Source organism: Hypomesus nipponensis, chromosome 17 (assembly GCF_054491055.1).
Source record: "Hypomesus nipponensis isolate SF chromosome 17, ASM5449105v1, whole genome shotgun sequence".
NCBI classification, from domain to species: domain Eukaryota; kingdom Metazoa; phylum Chordata; class Actinopteri; order Osmeriformes; family Osmeridae; genus Hypomesus; species Hypomesus nipponensis.
The window spans coordinates 4,823,878-4,841,816 of NC_140377.1; the positions used below are offsets into that span (position 1 = coordinate 4,823,878).

Below are 17,939 nucleotides of genomic sequence, written 5' to 3' on the forward strand. Positions count from 1 at the left end.
ATTGTATTTTTCCAACACATTATTTCTATATACTGTTCTACATACATACATGATATACTGTATATAAACATTGCCGCGGGAACATATTTTATCAGGGGGGGCTGGGGGGGGGCAATCCGATCAATTTTTCCATGTTGATAAGAGCATTAAAATGAGAAAAAATTATGGGACAAAAAGTAATCAAGGGACATTTAGAATAGATAAAAATTGTTGATTAATTGCGATTAATCACGAGTTAACCATGACATTAATGCGATTAATCGCAATTAAATATTGTAATTGTTTTACAGCACTAATATATATATTATACTATGTACTGTGTTGAGGAGGCCCATTGTTCATGTTACAAAGAACTAATTTGAATTTCCTCAGTTCTTCTTGTGAGTTCCAAACTTCCACCAGTTGTGATATGACTTCCTCACTCCTACAGATCACCTGACTTAGTGAGAAGGGCATTCTTGGTGATGGGTTCTCTAAAATGAAAAGTTCCTCCTTCCATTGCGCTAATGAAAAGCTAACTTCTCTGGGTCCCCGTCTCATTCTACTGGACTGTGTTAAACGGGCCTGCCCTGACAGAAGGGAACTAGTAGTGACCGAGGAAAGAGAACCCTGTGTAGGCTGCATCTTCCTTCTTCTTCTTTCTTCCTCCATGTCATCGTCCGAGTCCTCACAAATAAACATACTGTAGGGAGTCAGGTGGCTGAGCGGTTAGGGAATCGGGCTAGTAATCTGAAGGTTGCCAGCTCGATTCCCGGCCGTGCCAAATGACATTGTGTCCTTGGACAAGGCACTTAACCCAGCCACCCAGCCTCAGGGAGAATGTCCCTGTACTTACCGTAAGTCGCTCTGGATAAGAGCGTCTGCTAAATGACTACATGTAAATGTATTCACATTTATTCATTACAACTGTGTATAATACGTGCAAACACTTGTAGCCCTGCACCCAGATACATATAGATGTACTGTAAAAAAAAAAATATATATATATAGATTTATAAAAGACATACACATAGCACACACACTTGTATGAGGGGAACATCGAAGACATGGGCCGATGGCTTCACAAAAGAAAGGAGCACCTGCACTGAGTTTAAATACCAACAGCTGTGGCCTGCTGGAGGGGCATGGTGGTGAGGCGCTTCTGTTCCTAGTGTTTGCAACACACATACACACACACAGACACACACACACAGCCCCTGCCTGATCCTGTTTCCCCTGTGCAGTAGACAAGCCACACATGTTTAGTTTGTCTGTCATGGTTGTTTGCCCATGGTCTTCTCTCTTTTGTTTCCATGTCTTTGCTTCTGTTTGATGTTGAATACTGACTACAGCCATTGACAAAAAGAGGAAAGCCCAGAGTAAATAAAAACATATCTTGTAGCTGTTAAGAACTGTGAAGAGCATTTTCCATTTTTGTTTGAACACTGAGTAGAGCTTTACATGGGAGATGATAACAGACAATAATAAGAAAGCATGCTTGCTCTCTCCTTGCATGGTCTATCCAGAATTAGGAAGGAACCTTAACATTGGTACAACTGACACCCCTTCACGCCATGTAACACGCACACACAGGGAGGGAGGGAGGGAGGGAGGGAGGGAGGGAGGGAGGGAGGGAGGGAGGGAGGGAGGGAGGGAGGGAGGGAGGGAGGGAGGGAGGGAGGGAGGGAGGGAGGGAGGGAGGGAGGGAGGGAGGGAGGGAGGGAGGGAGGGAGGGAGGGAGGGAGGGAGGGAGGGAGGGAGGGAGGGAGAAGAGGTTTTTCTGGAGTAGCTGCTTTTCTCAGAGCAAGCTTACCAGAAAATGTAAAATATCACTTGGCAAACCATAACTAGTTGGACTTCTTAGGGGCAGATCTTTTTAAATGTAATACAATGTTATACAGTTATCTGTCAATTATTTACACAGAATGTTGAATTTTTTAAGAGACAAGAGAGGGGCCACATAGTTAACTGAGGCAACTGCTGGGGTCAACCTATGAAAAATGAGGTAATCACAGAACTGACTTTTGGGGACTCAGAGTTAGAAGTTGTTCTTATTGTTCATGCAATGTCAGAATACAGAATGAGTCCAAAAGCAAACCCATGGTGTGGTGTTAATATAGAGATAAACTGCGTGTGTTTGCATGTTTTGAGAGGTCAGTAATAAAACCCTACCCCAAGCAAGGTTCACCCTTTGTGATCAAGACTGTTGCTTTTGGAGGTCACAGTGCCTAGCAACAGATACCTAGCAACAGATTGGATCCAGGCCCCAGAAGAACCTGAGAAAACACACACACACACACATCACACACATGCTCTCCATTCCTCTCTCTCTCACACACACACACTCTCTCTCTCTCTCTCTCTCTCTCTCTCTCTCTCTCTCACACACACACACACACTCTCTCTCTCTCTCTCTCTCTCTCTCACACAAACACACAGATGTATACTGCAAGCATCAGATACACAGTATACACATCATGTTCTCGTGTAAATGACATACTGCACAGTATAATACTATAATACTCATCTAATTTTGTCCCTTTGCATCTGCTCACAAAACACAAACACACATTCAAAGGCCCAGAGACAAACGCTATTATAACCGACTCTCATCCACATAGGTGTACCAGAAGTTAAATATGTTCATATTACTGCTAAGAACCCCTCTCTAAACACAGGAAACTCACATAGGCAAACTTGCAAGAGTGTTTTCACTGGTTCTGCAAAGCTGCTTGACATGTCAACAAATACTTTTTTTGTGTTTTTATGGTGACCGCCAATCAAGACATAACTCCACAGCATACGCAAACAGACTCCAGCACAGAGGTTTAGCTTTTGTGCCTGCATGCAAGCCTCTGTGCATGCTCACATGTTCATGCGCTCAGACACACACAATCACAACCAGGTTTGCACACAGGCACACAGGTTGAAATGTTGGCAATGTATCACCCATTCTGTATTCCAAGTACTTTCACACAGTCAGGAAGTTAAAAATAGTTAAAGGACCCTGGCCCTCTGCCCGGCCTGCCTGAAATGTCGATAAGTTATCCTCTCTCCCAAACACTGAGCCGTTTACCCTGCATAAACTCTGCAGAGCCCTGCACTCCGAACATCAAGTTTTACCTTTACCCTCAAACCTTTTTGCTGATTGCTGAGGGTTATCTTTGCAAACTGTGAGCAAGTTTGGTTTGCTTGATCACGCACAGAAGAATAACAATGCAGAAACGTAATCTCCCAAACCTTCTAGTGTTGATTTTCTGTTTGTTGGGGCAAACCTATGGAGAGAGCCGGCAAAGCAACTGTTTTTACCAGCAGGGTATGTGCATTCCAAAACCCTTATCATTCCTGGATTTCCTCTTTAACGTGCAAATACCAGGCAATATGAGGGCGTCTGGGGTCTGTCAAACTGCAATGTTTGTTTGGCCAACCAGTTGTTTTGTCTTGTGCCTTTCCCAGCCTCTCATCTGTGCTGTCCGCTTATCCCTTCTCCACCATCTCCTATCTGGCTGGTTTAGGTTCTGCAGGCCCGGGACTATGAAGACCTTCCTGTTCGTTGTTTGGCTTCAGATTCAAAGCTCCGATAACATATCCTCAGCTTTTGTTTCTCCCAGTTAGCTTATCTCACCTTCATCTCGCTGAGAATAATAACAGAAAACCATGCAAAACTGTGCTAACTGCGAACAGTGAAGATACAGTTGACCGGTGTTCCCTTTGACTTCTGTTGAAATGTCATATTCAATCTAGAATACACACAATAGTAATAACTCTGACAGCATCATTGCAGAAGGGGAGTGTCATAGTTATTAGTATTGCAATTCCATGAACTGTCAGCACAACCTCCACATCCTGGTACATAGCTTTGTCTCAGAGCTAGAAGATGAGGTCAGATAGTTTATGTTCTTTGACAATCACTTGTGAGGTCCCGACCTTCCTGTGTTTTAGTGTTTGGAGAGTGAGGTTCCAGAATAGCCGGTCAGTTAGTGTACACTCTGCCAGCCAGAGCCTCACCTTCTGGGGGCATTTAACAGCAGCCTGGCAAAACAGACGAATATCTCATTTGCTTACATCCATTCCTAATAGTCTTACTCAACAAAACAATGAAACACTTCAGCTACGTAACACACAAGCAAACACTCCCTTTATCCCTTTTATATAGAGTGGTGGTGGAGGTTCGTGCGGCAAACGGGTTCAGAGCTGGTGTATTGGTGTGGCAGAACAGAATAGTGAGGGTTATTAATATAATCATGGAGCCAGGGAGGCAGTGGAGGGTTAACTGGGGTGAGAGGGTCAGAAGTTGAAGCTGGGAATGTTTTCCCCTGCCTGCCCGCCCTGTCCCTGACACCAGCCTCTCTGCCACATGGTTCTGAGGAACAGATGTGATCACAACCATGGTTAAAAACACCACCAGTCAGTGTCACTGATACCGGTACAAACAGTCCTTATGGAAGGGTAGAATACGAAGAATCATAAGACCTACACCTGAACCTTCACCTTTAGCCTCATATCAAGTTTTATTTGACTGTTCTAAATGGGCAAAAAAAAACTTTGTGAACATCTAACACAACAAAACATCACCTAAAGAGGTTTAATTGATTCAATGATCTGTCTCCTGTCAAAAAGGTTCCTACCATTGTAAGGGTAGTGCTCAGTCACTCTGTCAGATATTATCCACTCACGACGTAGCTGGATTTTTTTTCTTGGAGCTTCAGGTTAAGCACTGTGGGTGAAGGGCTCTGAGCCAGTCCTATCCCATTACATGGACCACTGGCTGCCTAACAACAGTCCTATGTTCGCTAACACATACCCTGAAGCTCCTTCAGACGTACAGAGAGTGAGGTGGAGGGTGGAGGTGAGGAGCCCGGCGGGTGCAGGGAGACAGGGTTATGCCCATTGCTTTACTTAGGGGGGATGTCCTGTCTGAGACTAGGCTGTAAAGGTCAGCAGGGTAAGCAGCTGTCCTAAATACTTATTTCAGAGAATTCAGGGGAACTCTAATCTTTGACCTGGGACTAGACCCATGAAGGGATAACTGTAGCTATCTAGGAACAGATGTCCTGCCTTGAAAAAGAAAAAAAAAAAACTTTTTATAGCATGTCAAATAGAAGATACTCACTTTTACGTCTTTACATGCATAGGTTATATTGTATAGGATAAATTATGTATTAAAGATATATTTCTCTTTCTATCTATAGGATACAATATGTTAACATTGCCTGTTTAATGCTCGGAACAAGACCACAACCCAAACATCAGAATATCAACTTCCTTAGCTGAATTTGAGATCTATGTATACACCAAAGTGGATCATCAATCCAGTTCCCCCATATAGGAAGGAGCCCTGTGGTAGTGCAGGCTGTAAGAGGATCCTGTTGAGGTGAGCTGGTGCGTAGACCGACTGTTAACACAGGCCCTGCTCTGTGTCCTGTCAGCCTGACATGTGCGACCTGCGTCTATTCTACGTCTCCCTTGGAAACCTCCATAACGCCAATGTCAACAAACGGACCAGAGAGAAAGAGGTGGCAGACAGGAAGTGGGCGTGGTCATTCCAAAAGAAAGGGTCAGGAGTCTTTTATTTTTATTTTTTATGAATACCCCTCCAGAGAGTAAGCAGAGAGAAAGAGCCAGAGAGAATATTTCTGTCTACTTGCAAACCATCCGGAGTCTTTCTTCAGAGGATGGCGGACAAGTAAGTCCAGGTAACACAGCACACCACCACGAAGCAGCAGCACCCCAACATCACATCAGAGTGCCTGGACCCTTTTGTCATCTCTTCCCTCTAGCCGGGATAGGGGGGGGGGGGGGCTGGCTGCTCTGTGTTTGCACTGAGAGGCCCTACCAACACCCCACCCCCACCCCCACCCCCTCGCAACCACCACCTTGATCCGAAGCCTCGGCCTGACACGCTGTATCAAGTTAGCCAGTGTGTGTGTGTGTGTGTGTCTGTGTGTGTGTGTGTGTGCGTGCGTGCATGTGTGCCTGTGCACTAATACAGAATCATGTGTCAACTCCTGGAAACTGAAAGGGGGGAGGAAAGGGGCCATGTGAAGGAGAGGGAAAGTGGGAAAGAGCAAGACGGAGGTGGAGCAGGCTGGAAGAGGATAGAAGACTTCAACCACAGAGCTTGTTTGGGGAGAGATTATCAGTCTTGTGAGTATTTCGATTCTCTGGACGCTCCTCTTTCGTCAAATAATAAAAAGCAGACAATCTTTGAAGTCCAATGACGAACGAGTACCATAATGATAACCGTGTGCTTTTTGTTGTTGTCAAACTTCTGTTCTCGGAAACCAAATATGGATCAAGGGCTTTTCTCTCTTACTCAGTTTTAATGTAGTGGCGTGGGCTGAGTGAGTGAGTTCTAAAAATAAAACACATGCTCCTGCAGGTCTGTGAAAGAAGGGCCTCCAGTGTATTGTTTTGGGTGATGGGGGCTGGGCTGGGCATTTAAGACAAGAAGGGAACTCCAGTCACAGGGCTGTGGACACTCCTTTCCAGACATGAACCACGCATAAAGCAACCACGCTACTGTATACGTGAACGCGCACATCTGCACGCGTAACGATGACGCAAACAACATCCATTGTGTGTCTAACTGTGGTGGTTCTAGTACAGTTGTAGTCCCTTGTGTCTCCTCCTGCGCCAGTCTGACTTCGGCTCAACATGACCTGGGGGGCTGTGGGGGTGCTGATGGGCCATGACACTGAGCAAATTCCAGTGGAACAAGGACATCCAGGGACTCTATTGAACTGTACATACTGAGAATTTATCTTCCAGAGCTTGTAGGCCTATACGGTTGAGTGTGAGGGAAATTATGAGTGTGTGTGAGTGTGTGACAGGCCCTACTGTAAGCCCAGCATGCGTTTGTGTACAGATTGTGTGCTGCTGATTCTAGTAGAGACTTCTAGACTTTGAACCTCAGACAAGAAAGGTAAGGATTGAACTAAGGCAAACACATGATGCTCGGAAAGGAATGGGTTAAGACTGACTGTGAATGCGTGGGGGCAGTTTGTACAGAGCATGGCAGGGGAAATGAAGGCATATTAAGGAGAAATGAGCGCGAGTGCCGACGGGTCCAGAGAGATATCACGTGTCTGGATTTAGCACCATCTCCCCTGTCCCCTACCCCCGCACCTTTACAGAGTGTTCAGCAAAGGGGAAGAGGGAAGGTGGGGGAGGAGAAGAGCGTATGCATGTGGGGTGAGGGAAGAGAAGTGTATGTGTTAGTGAGAACTGAGTAGAGACAAAATGACAGTGCAAGAAAGAACCTTGCATGCTTGGTGGCTCAGGGCTATATACGAAAGAGGTGTTTGTCAGCAAGGAAATACGGCCATTTAATACGTCTGTGAGTGTGTTAGTGTGACAGCTAATTTACAGATTTTTCGAAATTGCTTTCCACTCACCGTTTCGGTTTTCAACCACAACATTGTAGGTCTGAAACAAAGTAACAATGATTTGCTTATAAGCATATGGCAAGGCAGTTTATAACACCTCTAAAATAGATTTGTTACGATATGTGATTAAAAGGTGCTCTTCAGTTTATCGAGCATTCACTGCAACGACGGGATAAAGTGCTGTGTTCTTGGTTGCTTTGTAAATATTCATAATAGAACAAATAATGTTCTATTCTGTCAGCGAATGGGGCGTTTAGCCTTGCGTGACGTTCTTGGGCGTGTGCGCTTTCAGCCGGTTAGATCTCGCATTTGACATGAGGGGGCGGCTCGCTCCGCCCATTCAACACTATCTGCACGCTTGACGCTTTTGTTACAACTGTAGTAGCCTAGTCAGTTGAATTCGCCAGTGGATATAGCCTACCTTCGACATGCGAAAAGAGCGACTTATAAACTAACTAGAACAAGAATAGCTACTGGCTTTCTTATTTCATATTTGCAATTTACTTTACTTTTGGGATCATGTGCCTGCGTATCTTACCAAGAGAAAGTTGTTCTTGGGCTATCTAGTGTGCACATCTGCGCTTGCCAGGTGTCGTTGAAGAGGAGTCATCATTTGGACCTGAAGTTCTGGATACTTGCACGAACTTTTGGATAGATTGTGAATCAAAGGGTAGTTTGCCATTGGCTCCGAGTGAGCTCCATCCCTCTCCTGTCTGGAAGCCTATGGAGAGGAGAGCGTCCTGCATGGTCTTATCCTCACGCGACTTCGGGTTTGAGTCGTTTTACCATCTTACCCCCTGAGCCAGACAGTGTGAATGTTGACTTCACAACCAGGATAATAGAAAACGACCAACTTTACCCAATTTGAATGCCTTTGCAAGGGTTTTGCTGGTTTTTGTGCTGCAGGCAGGGCTTTAATTTGCTCGGACGGGACTATGGGGAGAAAGAAGAGGAAGAATCTTTTGAATTGCGCAACAAAGACGACTTGACTTCCACCAATGGACGGGTAATAGCAAGCTATTTAATTGCCCAATTTCTTTAAGATATGATGATTTGCAGAAAACGTAGTAGTTGATGATTCATCATTGCATAATATTTTTTATTTCAGTCATGGGCGGCATGGGTATCATTCCCACCAGACACTTTCTCATATGTCTATGCAAAGTATAACCGTAGAATGAGTTCCATGATAAAAACCAGTGATGTTCATGGAGGAAACATTGTCAGTAGGAGTAGGGCCTGAGCCGCTACTGTGCCGAGATAAGAGGTTGAGTCGGGTTACCCATATTTTGAAGTGACACTGCCTTGCTGACTTAGCAGTTTCTTCCTCTCCATCTGTCGATCTTGAACGTGTCAGGTCACTCGTATTATTACAGAAATTCAGCGAAAGAGGTGTTTGAGGCCACTTAGGTATTTACATATTGTAGGACAGCCTGCTCTAAGTCAGGGCAATGTTGAGCAATCCCACGGTATGATGCAAGCCCAGTGTTGTATTGAATAGAATCGATCCTGTGAGTTTGGCCATCGTCCACTCAATCGCAAACAAGACTGTACTGGCCTTGTCTTGTCTGTAACGTTAGTCATCTGATCAGGCACAGAGGGTTCAGCATTGTCCACACACTTCTGAAGGGGTCATTGTTGTTGTGATTTGAGGTAACCTCTTTGTAGGACCCGATGTACGAGAACTCAATGTGAAATTAACCTTACACTTATCAAAGTAGTCCTCGTCGCACAAATGTACAGAGCCCATAACTGGGTGGTAATTTAAAATGATAACTACTCATTTTTTCCACTGTTTGTCAGTTATAATTGGGTATTTAGGACATTCTTTTTGACAAGTAACTTTAGCCACAAAATTAAGATAACCTAATCTGAAACACCTTCAGATTACACTGACATTAGATTAGAGTACCATGGCAGGCTCTGTCACAACCAAGATCATAACTACATGAAAACAATACATAGTAAGCCTTTTTTTTTTTAAGACTACGCTTAACCCTTCTTTTTTGGGAGTGGAATTTTTAACCTGGTGCATTTCACACAACGTCTTGTATAGTGACAGGTGAGTCAGGGCCTACATGCCTACCAGACTGGCGGTAGGAGCAACATCTGGTGTTCAGGGCGATCCTGGGAGGTGTTGGTGAACAGTGAAGTTGTTATTGTTGGCAAACACCCTAGTCTTCATCATGAGAGCATCTGGGTGGCAGTGGTGGTTAAACCATTCCTCCCTCCTCCCCAGCCAAGCCCTCTATCTTAAATCAATAAAAGATTCTAATAGAATGCCCCAGCAGAGAATGCTGGAATAAGCCATACAGCAGTTTTATTTTTTATTTTTTACTTTACACCCACCCTCCCTAAATATGTAGCTAGATGGTCATCTGACCTCAATCACACTGACACCCAGAGCCCCAGGGTACAGCTCTAGAAGCTATCATCTGACCTCTGCTTCTTACCTCGGCTCATTTTTCTCTTTTACCTTCCACTAATTGTCCTTTTTTAAGTATCATTTCGGATAAGAGCCTTCTTATGTTTTACTGTGTGCTAATTCGTCCAATGTAAAAGTGCTCTACTTCCCCCAGAAGACGAATGTAATAGACTTGTAATTGAATAATTGAGTTATTGACCTGCCAAAGGTCATTGCGTGGTCACACCTTCCTTTAAAGACCCACTGTATCTGCCTCTTCTAACGACGGCACGGGATGTCTGTTCCTGAGGATATTGATTATTGGTTTCCTGCCTGCCACGAATCTTGTTTTCTCCTGAACCGTGCAATTGATGTGTGCTGGATATCCTACTCCAGTCAATACTCCCATGCTGATCCCAATAATTTTAGGCTTTAGCTGACCCAGAATAAGCTGACAGCCTGGCACCATTAGGGAATGCTGCTTTCCTCGCCCTCTGGGATTGACACTACAGTGTGTAGGCTAGCTGTCCACTGTCAGTTGTGGTTTGGGGGTGGATTCTGAGATCAGGGAAGAAGGGGGTTATGGTTCTAGGGTGAGTCCTAGGGAATGCCCTGCAGGGAACTTCCACTGTTTACCCAGAGTCCTCTATTACGTTCACTGTTGGACAAGCCACACTCTCAAACAGGAGGCAAGGCCTCCTAGACCTCCCGTGTGTGTGTGTTTTGGACCGTCTTTCCTGAAACGTCCATTAAGTGTGCTCTACTCTTGCCAGGTATGACCGCAGTAACCCTCAAGCTTGGTGGAGTCTCCCCCCCCCCCCCAGACAAGGCCCGTCTAAAATCCTCACCACGATCTCCAACGTCGCTTTCCTTCTCGCTGCCAAAGAGGAGCTGTGATGCGTAGCAACCATAATACCGAAGCCCTTGGTCAGACACTGTGCCCAGCCTGAGCCGTCTCTGAGGTCGGAACCATGAGTCAGTTCTGACGCTTGTGCAGGCTTGGCTGTTGGAGTGCAGGCTGCCAGAGCTAGTTCAGAACCTTTCCTTGCATGTTTACCATCCTGATTCAAAGAAACGGCTCACCAACAGCTGCCCAAACAGCCAGGCTGAGCTGAATGCCTCCAGTGTTAGAGACAGTTGACAGTGGGGCACACATTTTGGGAGAGGACATCAGTCATTCTTTCTTTTCCATGTTTCCAGTGAAACTGCCTGTTGCAATTGTCAACTTGCGCTTGCAATCGGGCAAAGCGCCCGCCCAAAGCTGCCAGTGTAGAGTGCTGCAACGCATCCTGTTACCGGGAACACATGGACACAGTCTTGGCATGTAGAAAGGGTGTCCCATTAGCTGGCAACTCCTCCTGCACCTTCAGAGATGTCACGGTTCCCTGGTTTATATTTGGTTTCCGTTGCCTCCCCACCTCCTAGGCCCACACTTCTGATGTTCATGCCAGAATTGGCAGAGCCCTAGCGTTTCCTGCTGGTTACTCAGCCTCCCAGGAGAGCGAGCAGAGCGGAGGGGGGCGGAAGTGAGCCATGGTGCTAACTCATCCCGGCCTCTCTCTCCTTGTCGCCCAGTTCCAGTCTGGGTGATTCATTCTATGCCTGTCTAGCGGGAACATAGATGTGCCAGGACTCTGAACTGCACGTTATTCCGAATTCCTCCATCCCTGTTCTCTTTATGTTTCACTATTGGGAGGACAAAGTATCAAGAGTTTTTTTTTTTGCTTTACAGGAGAACTAGCTTGACAAGACTCTGATGTCGTCTCCTGTTGATGTAGTCAGATTTGTCTTAGGAAAACTAGGCTGTAGGCTCCAAATCTTCATAGTTGGTGTAGCCAAATGCTCTGTTCTTTTCCCCCAGACATTACAGCCTGTTCTAGGCCTGTATGCCTATTGGGGTGGGGTCAGTCTGTGGAACGATGACTTGCAGAGGCAGAACCACACTGCCTGGACTCAGTTCACAAATTGCTTTATGACATCATTTGGCCATTCCTGCCAGACTAGTAACATTCACAGTATAACTATCCCCTGGTTAAACATTATCCATATCTCCTTATCCACACCTATTTTAACCTCTCTGGCGGCCTCTATGTCTGCATTTAAACACCCAGAAAAGTCCTCGGGCCTATACTGTAAATGTATAGTTAAAAGATTTATAGGGTTTTCTTTTTCTTATATTTAAACATTGATAAATGCATGCTGCCTCTGTGCTTAGCCGGTCCTATACTTAGCCAGCCTAGTAGTAAAGTGTGGTGTAGGAACAGACTGAGGGGCCCAGTTCTGACCTGGATAGTGTTTCAGTTGGACCAGAACCCCAGGCTGGGCTGTGCAGGGTAGGGTCAGCCGCAGGGCCCCTTGGCTCAAGGCTGTGGTTCCCAGAAGCAACAACACAGGCCACAGTGGAACACAGGCCCAGGTCTGATGTCTGATGAGGTTTTCCAAGGTCAGGTCAGAGATCCTGGGGCCCCTCCGCACGCTGTAAAAGGAAACCTCCTCCCCATCTTCTGCGTCCCTGCTGCACAGGGACGTCTGTCTGTAGTCTGTTGATGCACCTTAAACATCCTTAAGAAGTGTCTGAGAGACTGGGAGTAGTGTTACTCGGCACATTAATTCAATTGAAATGATCCAGACAGACAGAAACCGTTTTTCAGACACCGATTAGTCCGTGTTTCATAGTGAATCTCCATTTCAAGTCAATTCTGATACATGGACAAACTCAATCCGTATCTGTCGAACTGGCCCTTGTACGTTTTGATCCATGCCAAGCAGTTCCTTTCTCACACAACAGTTTGATTTCTGTGTACAGTTACACAACCATGTCTCACAAGCTGCTTGCCAGGCAGAGGGGGAAAAAAGTTTAATCAAATGTGCAGACAGTTCTCCAACAGGAGGAAGAAGAATATGTATGCATGTACGTATGTAGCCTAACTGGTCCCTCATTGTCAGTTTCCAGAAGGAATACCTCTACTCTAATCATCCCTCCTGTAAAACAGGTCCAAGATTTATGGCCTAGTCTGTGTGCTGCACGTCTGTCAGTCTTTGTTTTCTCTGTTTGAGGCCTACTGCTTACTCTCAGGTCTACGGGGGCAGCAGCTGTGGTCATAATGTCACAGCTTGAAAGTGACATGGCTGCTGGTGTTTGCGATGAACATTTTCGTGTTAATAATAATAATAATACTCAACCAAAGTGTGATACAACAAACCCCAAATATGTTTGGCGTATGAGCTTTAACAGCACAGACAAAGCACACCACAGTATCCCATTGGTGTATCAGTCAGGAAAGAGCATGGCTATTTTTATATCCTTTTCACTGAAATTAGGCTGCTGGATGTGAAGAAAGGGGTTTTGGGGTTAGCTAGGAGCGGCATGGTGTGTGTGTGTGTGTGTGTGTGTGTGTGAGCTTGTGGAGAGGAGGGAAGGGGGGGAGGCACAAAAGAATCCTCTGTTCCTGTTAAATGAGCCTGTTTTGCATGCGATTTTTCTCCCCGCTAACCCACCCTTGCAAGTGACAGGCAGGCAGGAGCAGAGGTACCATGACTGGCAGCTTCGGCTTCTGCTCTCTGGACTGTAGGAGGGCGCTGAGGGCAAACCTTTGTGTCACACAGCCTTCTAGCCCACCCTGGGGGACGTGTTGGAGAGGCTTCTACTAATGTAGGCTAGTTGGCGTCTTTTGTCATGGTACATTCACTTATATGGTGTCTCTTTGCGTTGACAGGGCCCTCACGAGGTGATTCTTGCTCAGCCCGCGCGCACAAGCAATGGCACGAATGGGTGAGTAAAAAAAAAAGAAATTGCTTTTAGGAAGTATGTGTTCCATGTTTTAAATCTGAAGTTCCCCCGAACTCTGTACTCTAGGCAGGCAGTACCACAAGTGCAAATCCACCCCATCTTTCACTTCCTGATCCACATCACAGTTAGTCTCATGGGTCTTTGTCACCACAAGACTCTGACCACATGCAGAAACGCACGTTTCACAGGCACACACCCACACGCGCTGCCAGTGTTTCCTGATTCTCAGGACGTGTGTCATCAAGGAGACACGGTGACTCTCTCCCTGCGGGAAGATCAGACACAAACACACTGCCACACAGTCTGACTGAGGTCCATTAGCCACAGTTGTACAGTAGTGGATGTGTGTGCGTGGGGGTTGGGATTTGATAGCGGACCTCTGAGGCTGGGGTCTCAGTTCCTAGCACATCTTTATCAGAATTTGTTTTGTTTGCCATGTAAGTTCACACAAACAAGGAATTTACTGTGGCAGGAAGGTGCATACAATAAACATATACGGATCTGAAATTAAAAAGTAGAATGTACAAAAGTCAAACTAATACTAAAGAACTAAACAACATATAAGATATAAAATGGAATATAAATAAAAAACAGGGTAACATAACAAGATATATCTCGCCCCCTCCCATAATCTCAATCTCAGCTCATTCCAAGCACAGACCTACGGGAAGGAAACATCCGGATTTATACAAGGCAACAAGTGAATGCCAGTAACGACTGCCTGACAAGAGCACGGTTCAAACAGGTGAAAGGAGTAGAGGCAGGGGGTGGAGAGGCTCCATGACGCCTGTCGACATAAAGGATGTACAGTCTGCTGAGAAGCAAGGACGTTGGACTGGGTGACTCAGTTTTAATTGAGGGAACACACCCTGGAGGCCATTATCCAAGGTGTGTGTGGGTGTCTGTGTCAGTCATTAGCAATCACCTCCACAGAAAGCAGAAGAACAGCCTTGGGGCTGTCGCGTGTGATTTATGGCTGGTTTTGGAGGGGATGTGTGAGGAGAATTAGGGAGTTCGATTTAAGAGAGTTTTGCAGAGTGTAAGATATAATAGCGATAAGAGATGGTATGGTAACCTACTGAAGATATAGACTGACCTTTCCTATTGAAGGCTCTGTCAAGGATTATGGAATGGTTTTGCACTGGTGTGTTTTTCTCTAAAACAAAGGAATGAATTGACAAATTCACAGCTGGGTTAAACCAGGTCTCCCAGAGCTTTGTCTGCCAGCCACTCACATGCTGTTGTCTGAAGTCACACCTTCCTGGTGTGAAAGTGCTCATCATCCAACTCTCAGACAAGAGCCTCTTGAATGCACTTGTATCTGCCTTAGAGGCACCCCCCCCTCCCCCCATCCATCTCCATCTCTCCACCCCACTGGCCCCAACCCCATTTTCCTGTTTGAGTTAAGCTCTTGTCAGGAGTCACTGATTGTCTGCTATTCATTTACAAGCTTGGCAGGCAGCAGCCAGAGAGGTGAGTGGCATGCGGCCCACAGGACCAGCAGATTCCAGCAGATCCAGCCAGGACTTCCTCTTCTGTCTCTCAGGGTTCTTTTTGTAGTTCTTTCCGTTTTTTTTGCTTCTTCCTTGACAAACAAGACTTCCTCTTTGTCAAGAATATGGTATGGGGATTCACGACCACAATAGCCGTAAGGGTGTGTGCGTGTGCGTTGGTTTTTGTGTGTGTGTGTTTGTGATGAGTGTCCATCTGTTTATTTACTGCCAAGGCGCCTTCTATCAGCATTCTGTACTTATGACATTCCCCAATATAATAGTTGAACTGCAAATGTCAAGATAATAAGATACTTGTATTGCAGCATTGCCTAATAGATAGGCCATTCTGCTCCTAACATTAATCTCCAGCTTATGCAGTCCCACACTCTCAAATTCCCCAAAACTGTGTACTTCCTGCCCCCTCTCTCCCCAGTGCCCCACTGCATACAAGGTTTTGCTCTCCCCTCTCTGCTTAGTTCAGAATTCCTTGGCAGTGGTCTTGAGTAAACAGTGTATTTTTAGCTGGGAGGTCATATAGGCCCACTCTTAATCACCACATTCCCATTTTCCCACCAGCCCGGTCTGCAGAGGCCCAGGGTGAGGCAGAGGCCCAGTGTGAGGCAGAGGCCCAATGTGAGGCAGAGGCCCAGTGTGAGGCAGAGGCCCAGGGTGAGGCAGAGGCCCAATGTGAGGCAGAGGCCCAGTGTGAGGCAGAGGCCCAGTGTGAAGCAGAGGCCCAGTGTGAAGCAGAGGCCCAGTGTGAAGCAGAGGCCCAGTGTGAGGCAGAGGCCCAGTGTGAGGCAGAGGCCCAATGTGAGGCAGAGGCCCAGTGTGAGGCAGAGGCCCAGTGTGAGGCAGAGGCCCAGTGTGAAGCAGAGGCCCAGTGTGAAGCAGAGGCCCAGTGTGAAGCAGAGGCCCAGTGTGAGGCAGAGGTCCAGTGTGAGGCAGAGACCCAGGGTGAGGCAGAGGCCCAGTGTGAGGCAGGTTGTTGGGGCAGGAGACGTGCTCCTGCAGATGGATGGATCACATGGCGTCTGCAGTTAATGCATCCCTCATGTCTCAAGTCTCCCCAGAGACTTGTGTCGCTCCTACAAGCCTGTGTTGTGACAATTGCTCATGTGTTTGTTCAGATGTGTTATAAAAGCTTGGGTATCTTGCCTTGCTGTCATTTTTGTATATGAGCCATGCAGAAAGCTGGGAGTCAAAGACCTCTTTTTGAGCTTTGTGTGATGCATTTTACAGACCGGCTTTTGACCCTCCAGATCACAAATCTCAACTCCCCGTGTCATTTCCTGTGCTGGTCAAAGAGAACTCTGGCTGTGAGGGGGAGGGAAGGAGGACCTGGCAACGCTGTCGATCCGTCATGAGGACACACTTTATACGCTGGAGTGTTTTTTTTTTTTACCGTCCAGTTTGAAGCACGGTCGTCCAAGCCCGAGAGCAAGGGCACTGAGTGGTTTTCTGATTTTAATTAACCTCTCAGTACTTTTGACCCCGGACGGAAATCGATTGATCCCACTGTAGGCCACACTGGCATGTGTCTGTGTGCGTTTTGCCTTTCTGTCTGTGCTGTGTGTCTGTCCTATCCTTAATGTCTGTCCTGTCGAGTCCTGTCTGCGTATTGTCTGTCTCTCAATAGCAGGTCAGTCTGTCAACATGGAGTATATGAATATAGACTGTTTGCTGTGCATAAATGTCATTTGTTAGATTGTCAGCCTTTTGTTTCCTTTGTGGTAGAGAGCTTATTAGATGTCATATATTGTGACATTTTCTAAGTACACCACAGACAGTGTGGTGAAGGTGACAATCATCAGGGTTTTTATCATTCATCATATCATTTAGGAGTTTTTATTGGTTCCTTTTTCTCTTCTGCTAAGTGATCACACACACACTACTATGGCCTGCAAGACGAGCAAGTGGACACACAAACGGAAATAAAGATATGTTTTTTGAGATTCTGTATCAGGGTTATTTAAAATCTCCCACAGTCCTCATTTCCTCTCTACCCCATCACTGCCCTTACTTCAGTTTCTGGCACAGCCCTTGCCTCTCGCTTTTGACCTCTCTCTCTCTCTCTCTCTCTCTCTCTCTCTCTCTCTCTCTCTCTCTCTCTCTCTCTCTCTCGTGTCATTTTTCCTCTCTTTTTCTTTGTTAGGTTCCCGTTTATGTGGAGCAAACAGATGGTTCTGTTTAGCAAGCTTGTGTTACACTGTGGTGAGACCGACTGAGAGAGGGAGAGAGAGCAAGAGATTGAAAGAGAGAGATTTAGGCAGAAGGACACTAGTGACATCTGGGCTACAGAAGTTTTCCATGTGTTCTCTTTCACTTCCGTAAACAAAGCATCTCGAGGCTGTATTTGCCCCCCATCTCCATTGTCAGCCTTTGCCCCTAGAACTGCACTCTGTATGAAATCAGCTTCTCGAAACCTCAAAAACATGTAGCCCGTGCCATGACCACAGTTTCAGGTTTCCTAAAACGTACGCAGTTTAATATCTTATATAAAGAGACGGGATCTAGAAGAGGAAAAGGTGTTCGGGGTCTGGCCTGTTGCAGGGTTGGGGGGCAGCACTCGCTCTATACCCCCGGCTGTCTAATCCCCGTGTCAAATTGTTTCCTGCTCTCCACAGGAAGTCGGCACGCAAGGCCCCTCCGTCACGGCCTCTGCCGGGGCTTCTGGGAATGCGGGGGCAGGGGGATGGGGGGGGGGGCGCTGCTGGACAGCTGTGGAAACTCCAGAGCCTCATATGTCAGTGTGCCAACATGTGTCCCCAGCTGCAAGACAGAACCCCCTCTACCCTCCACCACCCAGCCCTCTACCGGCCACAGCTTTCTCCCATGAAATTACCCCCAACCCCAAACCCCTGGGTTTCAAACAACAAGGTTCC

At 46.4% G+C, this 17,939-nt stretch overlaps 1 protein-coding gene across 2 annotated transcripts in view; it reads left to right on the top strand.

Moving 5' to 3' along the window:
- The first annotated feature begins 7,728 nt into the window (after positions 1-7,728).
- The window catches only part of plekhh3 (pleckstrin homology, MyTH4 and FERM domain containing H3), a 29,677-nt gene continuing 19,466 nt past the window's right edge, over positions 7,729-17,939 (top strand). For both annotated transcript variants that reach the window (XM_084677044.1, XM_084677045.1), the window contains exons 1-2: positions 7,729-8,373; positions 13,488-13,543. In XM_084677044.1, coding sequence (XP_084533170.1) covers positions 8,236-8,373; positions 13,488-13,543 — 194 coding nt within the window. In that variant the 5' untranslated portion in view covers positions 7,729-8,235. The remainder of the gene's footprint in view (positions 8,374-13,487; positions 13,544-17,939) is intronic.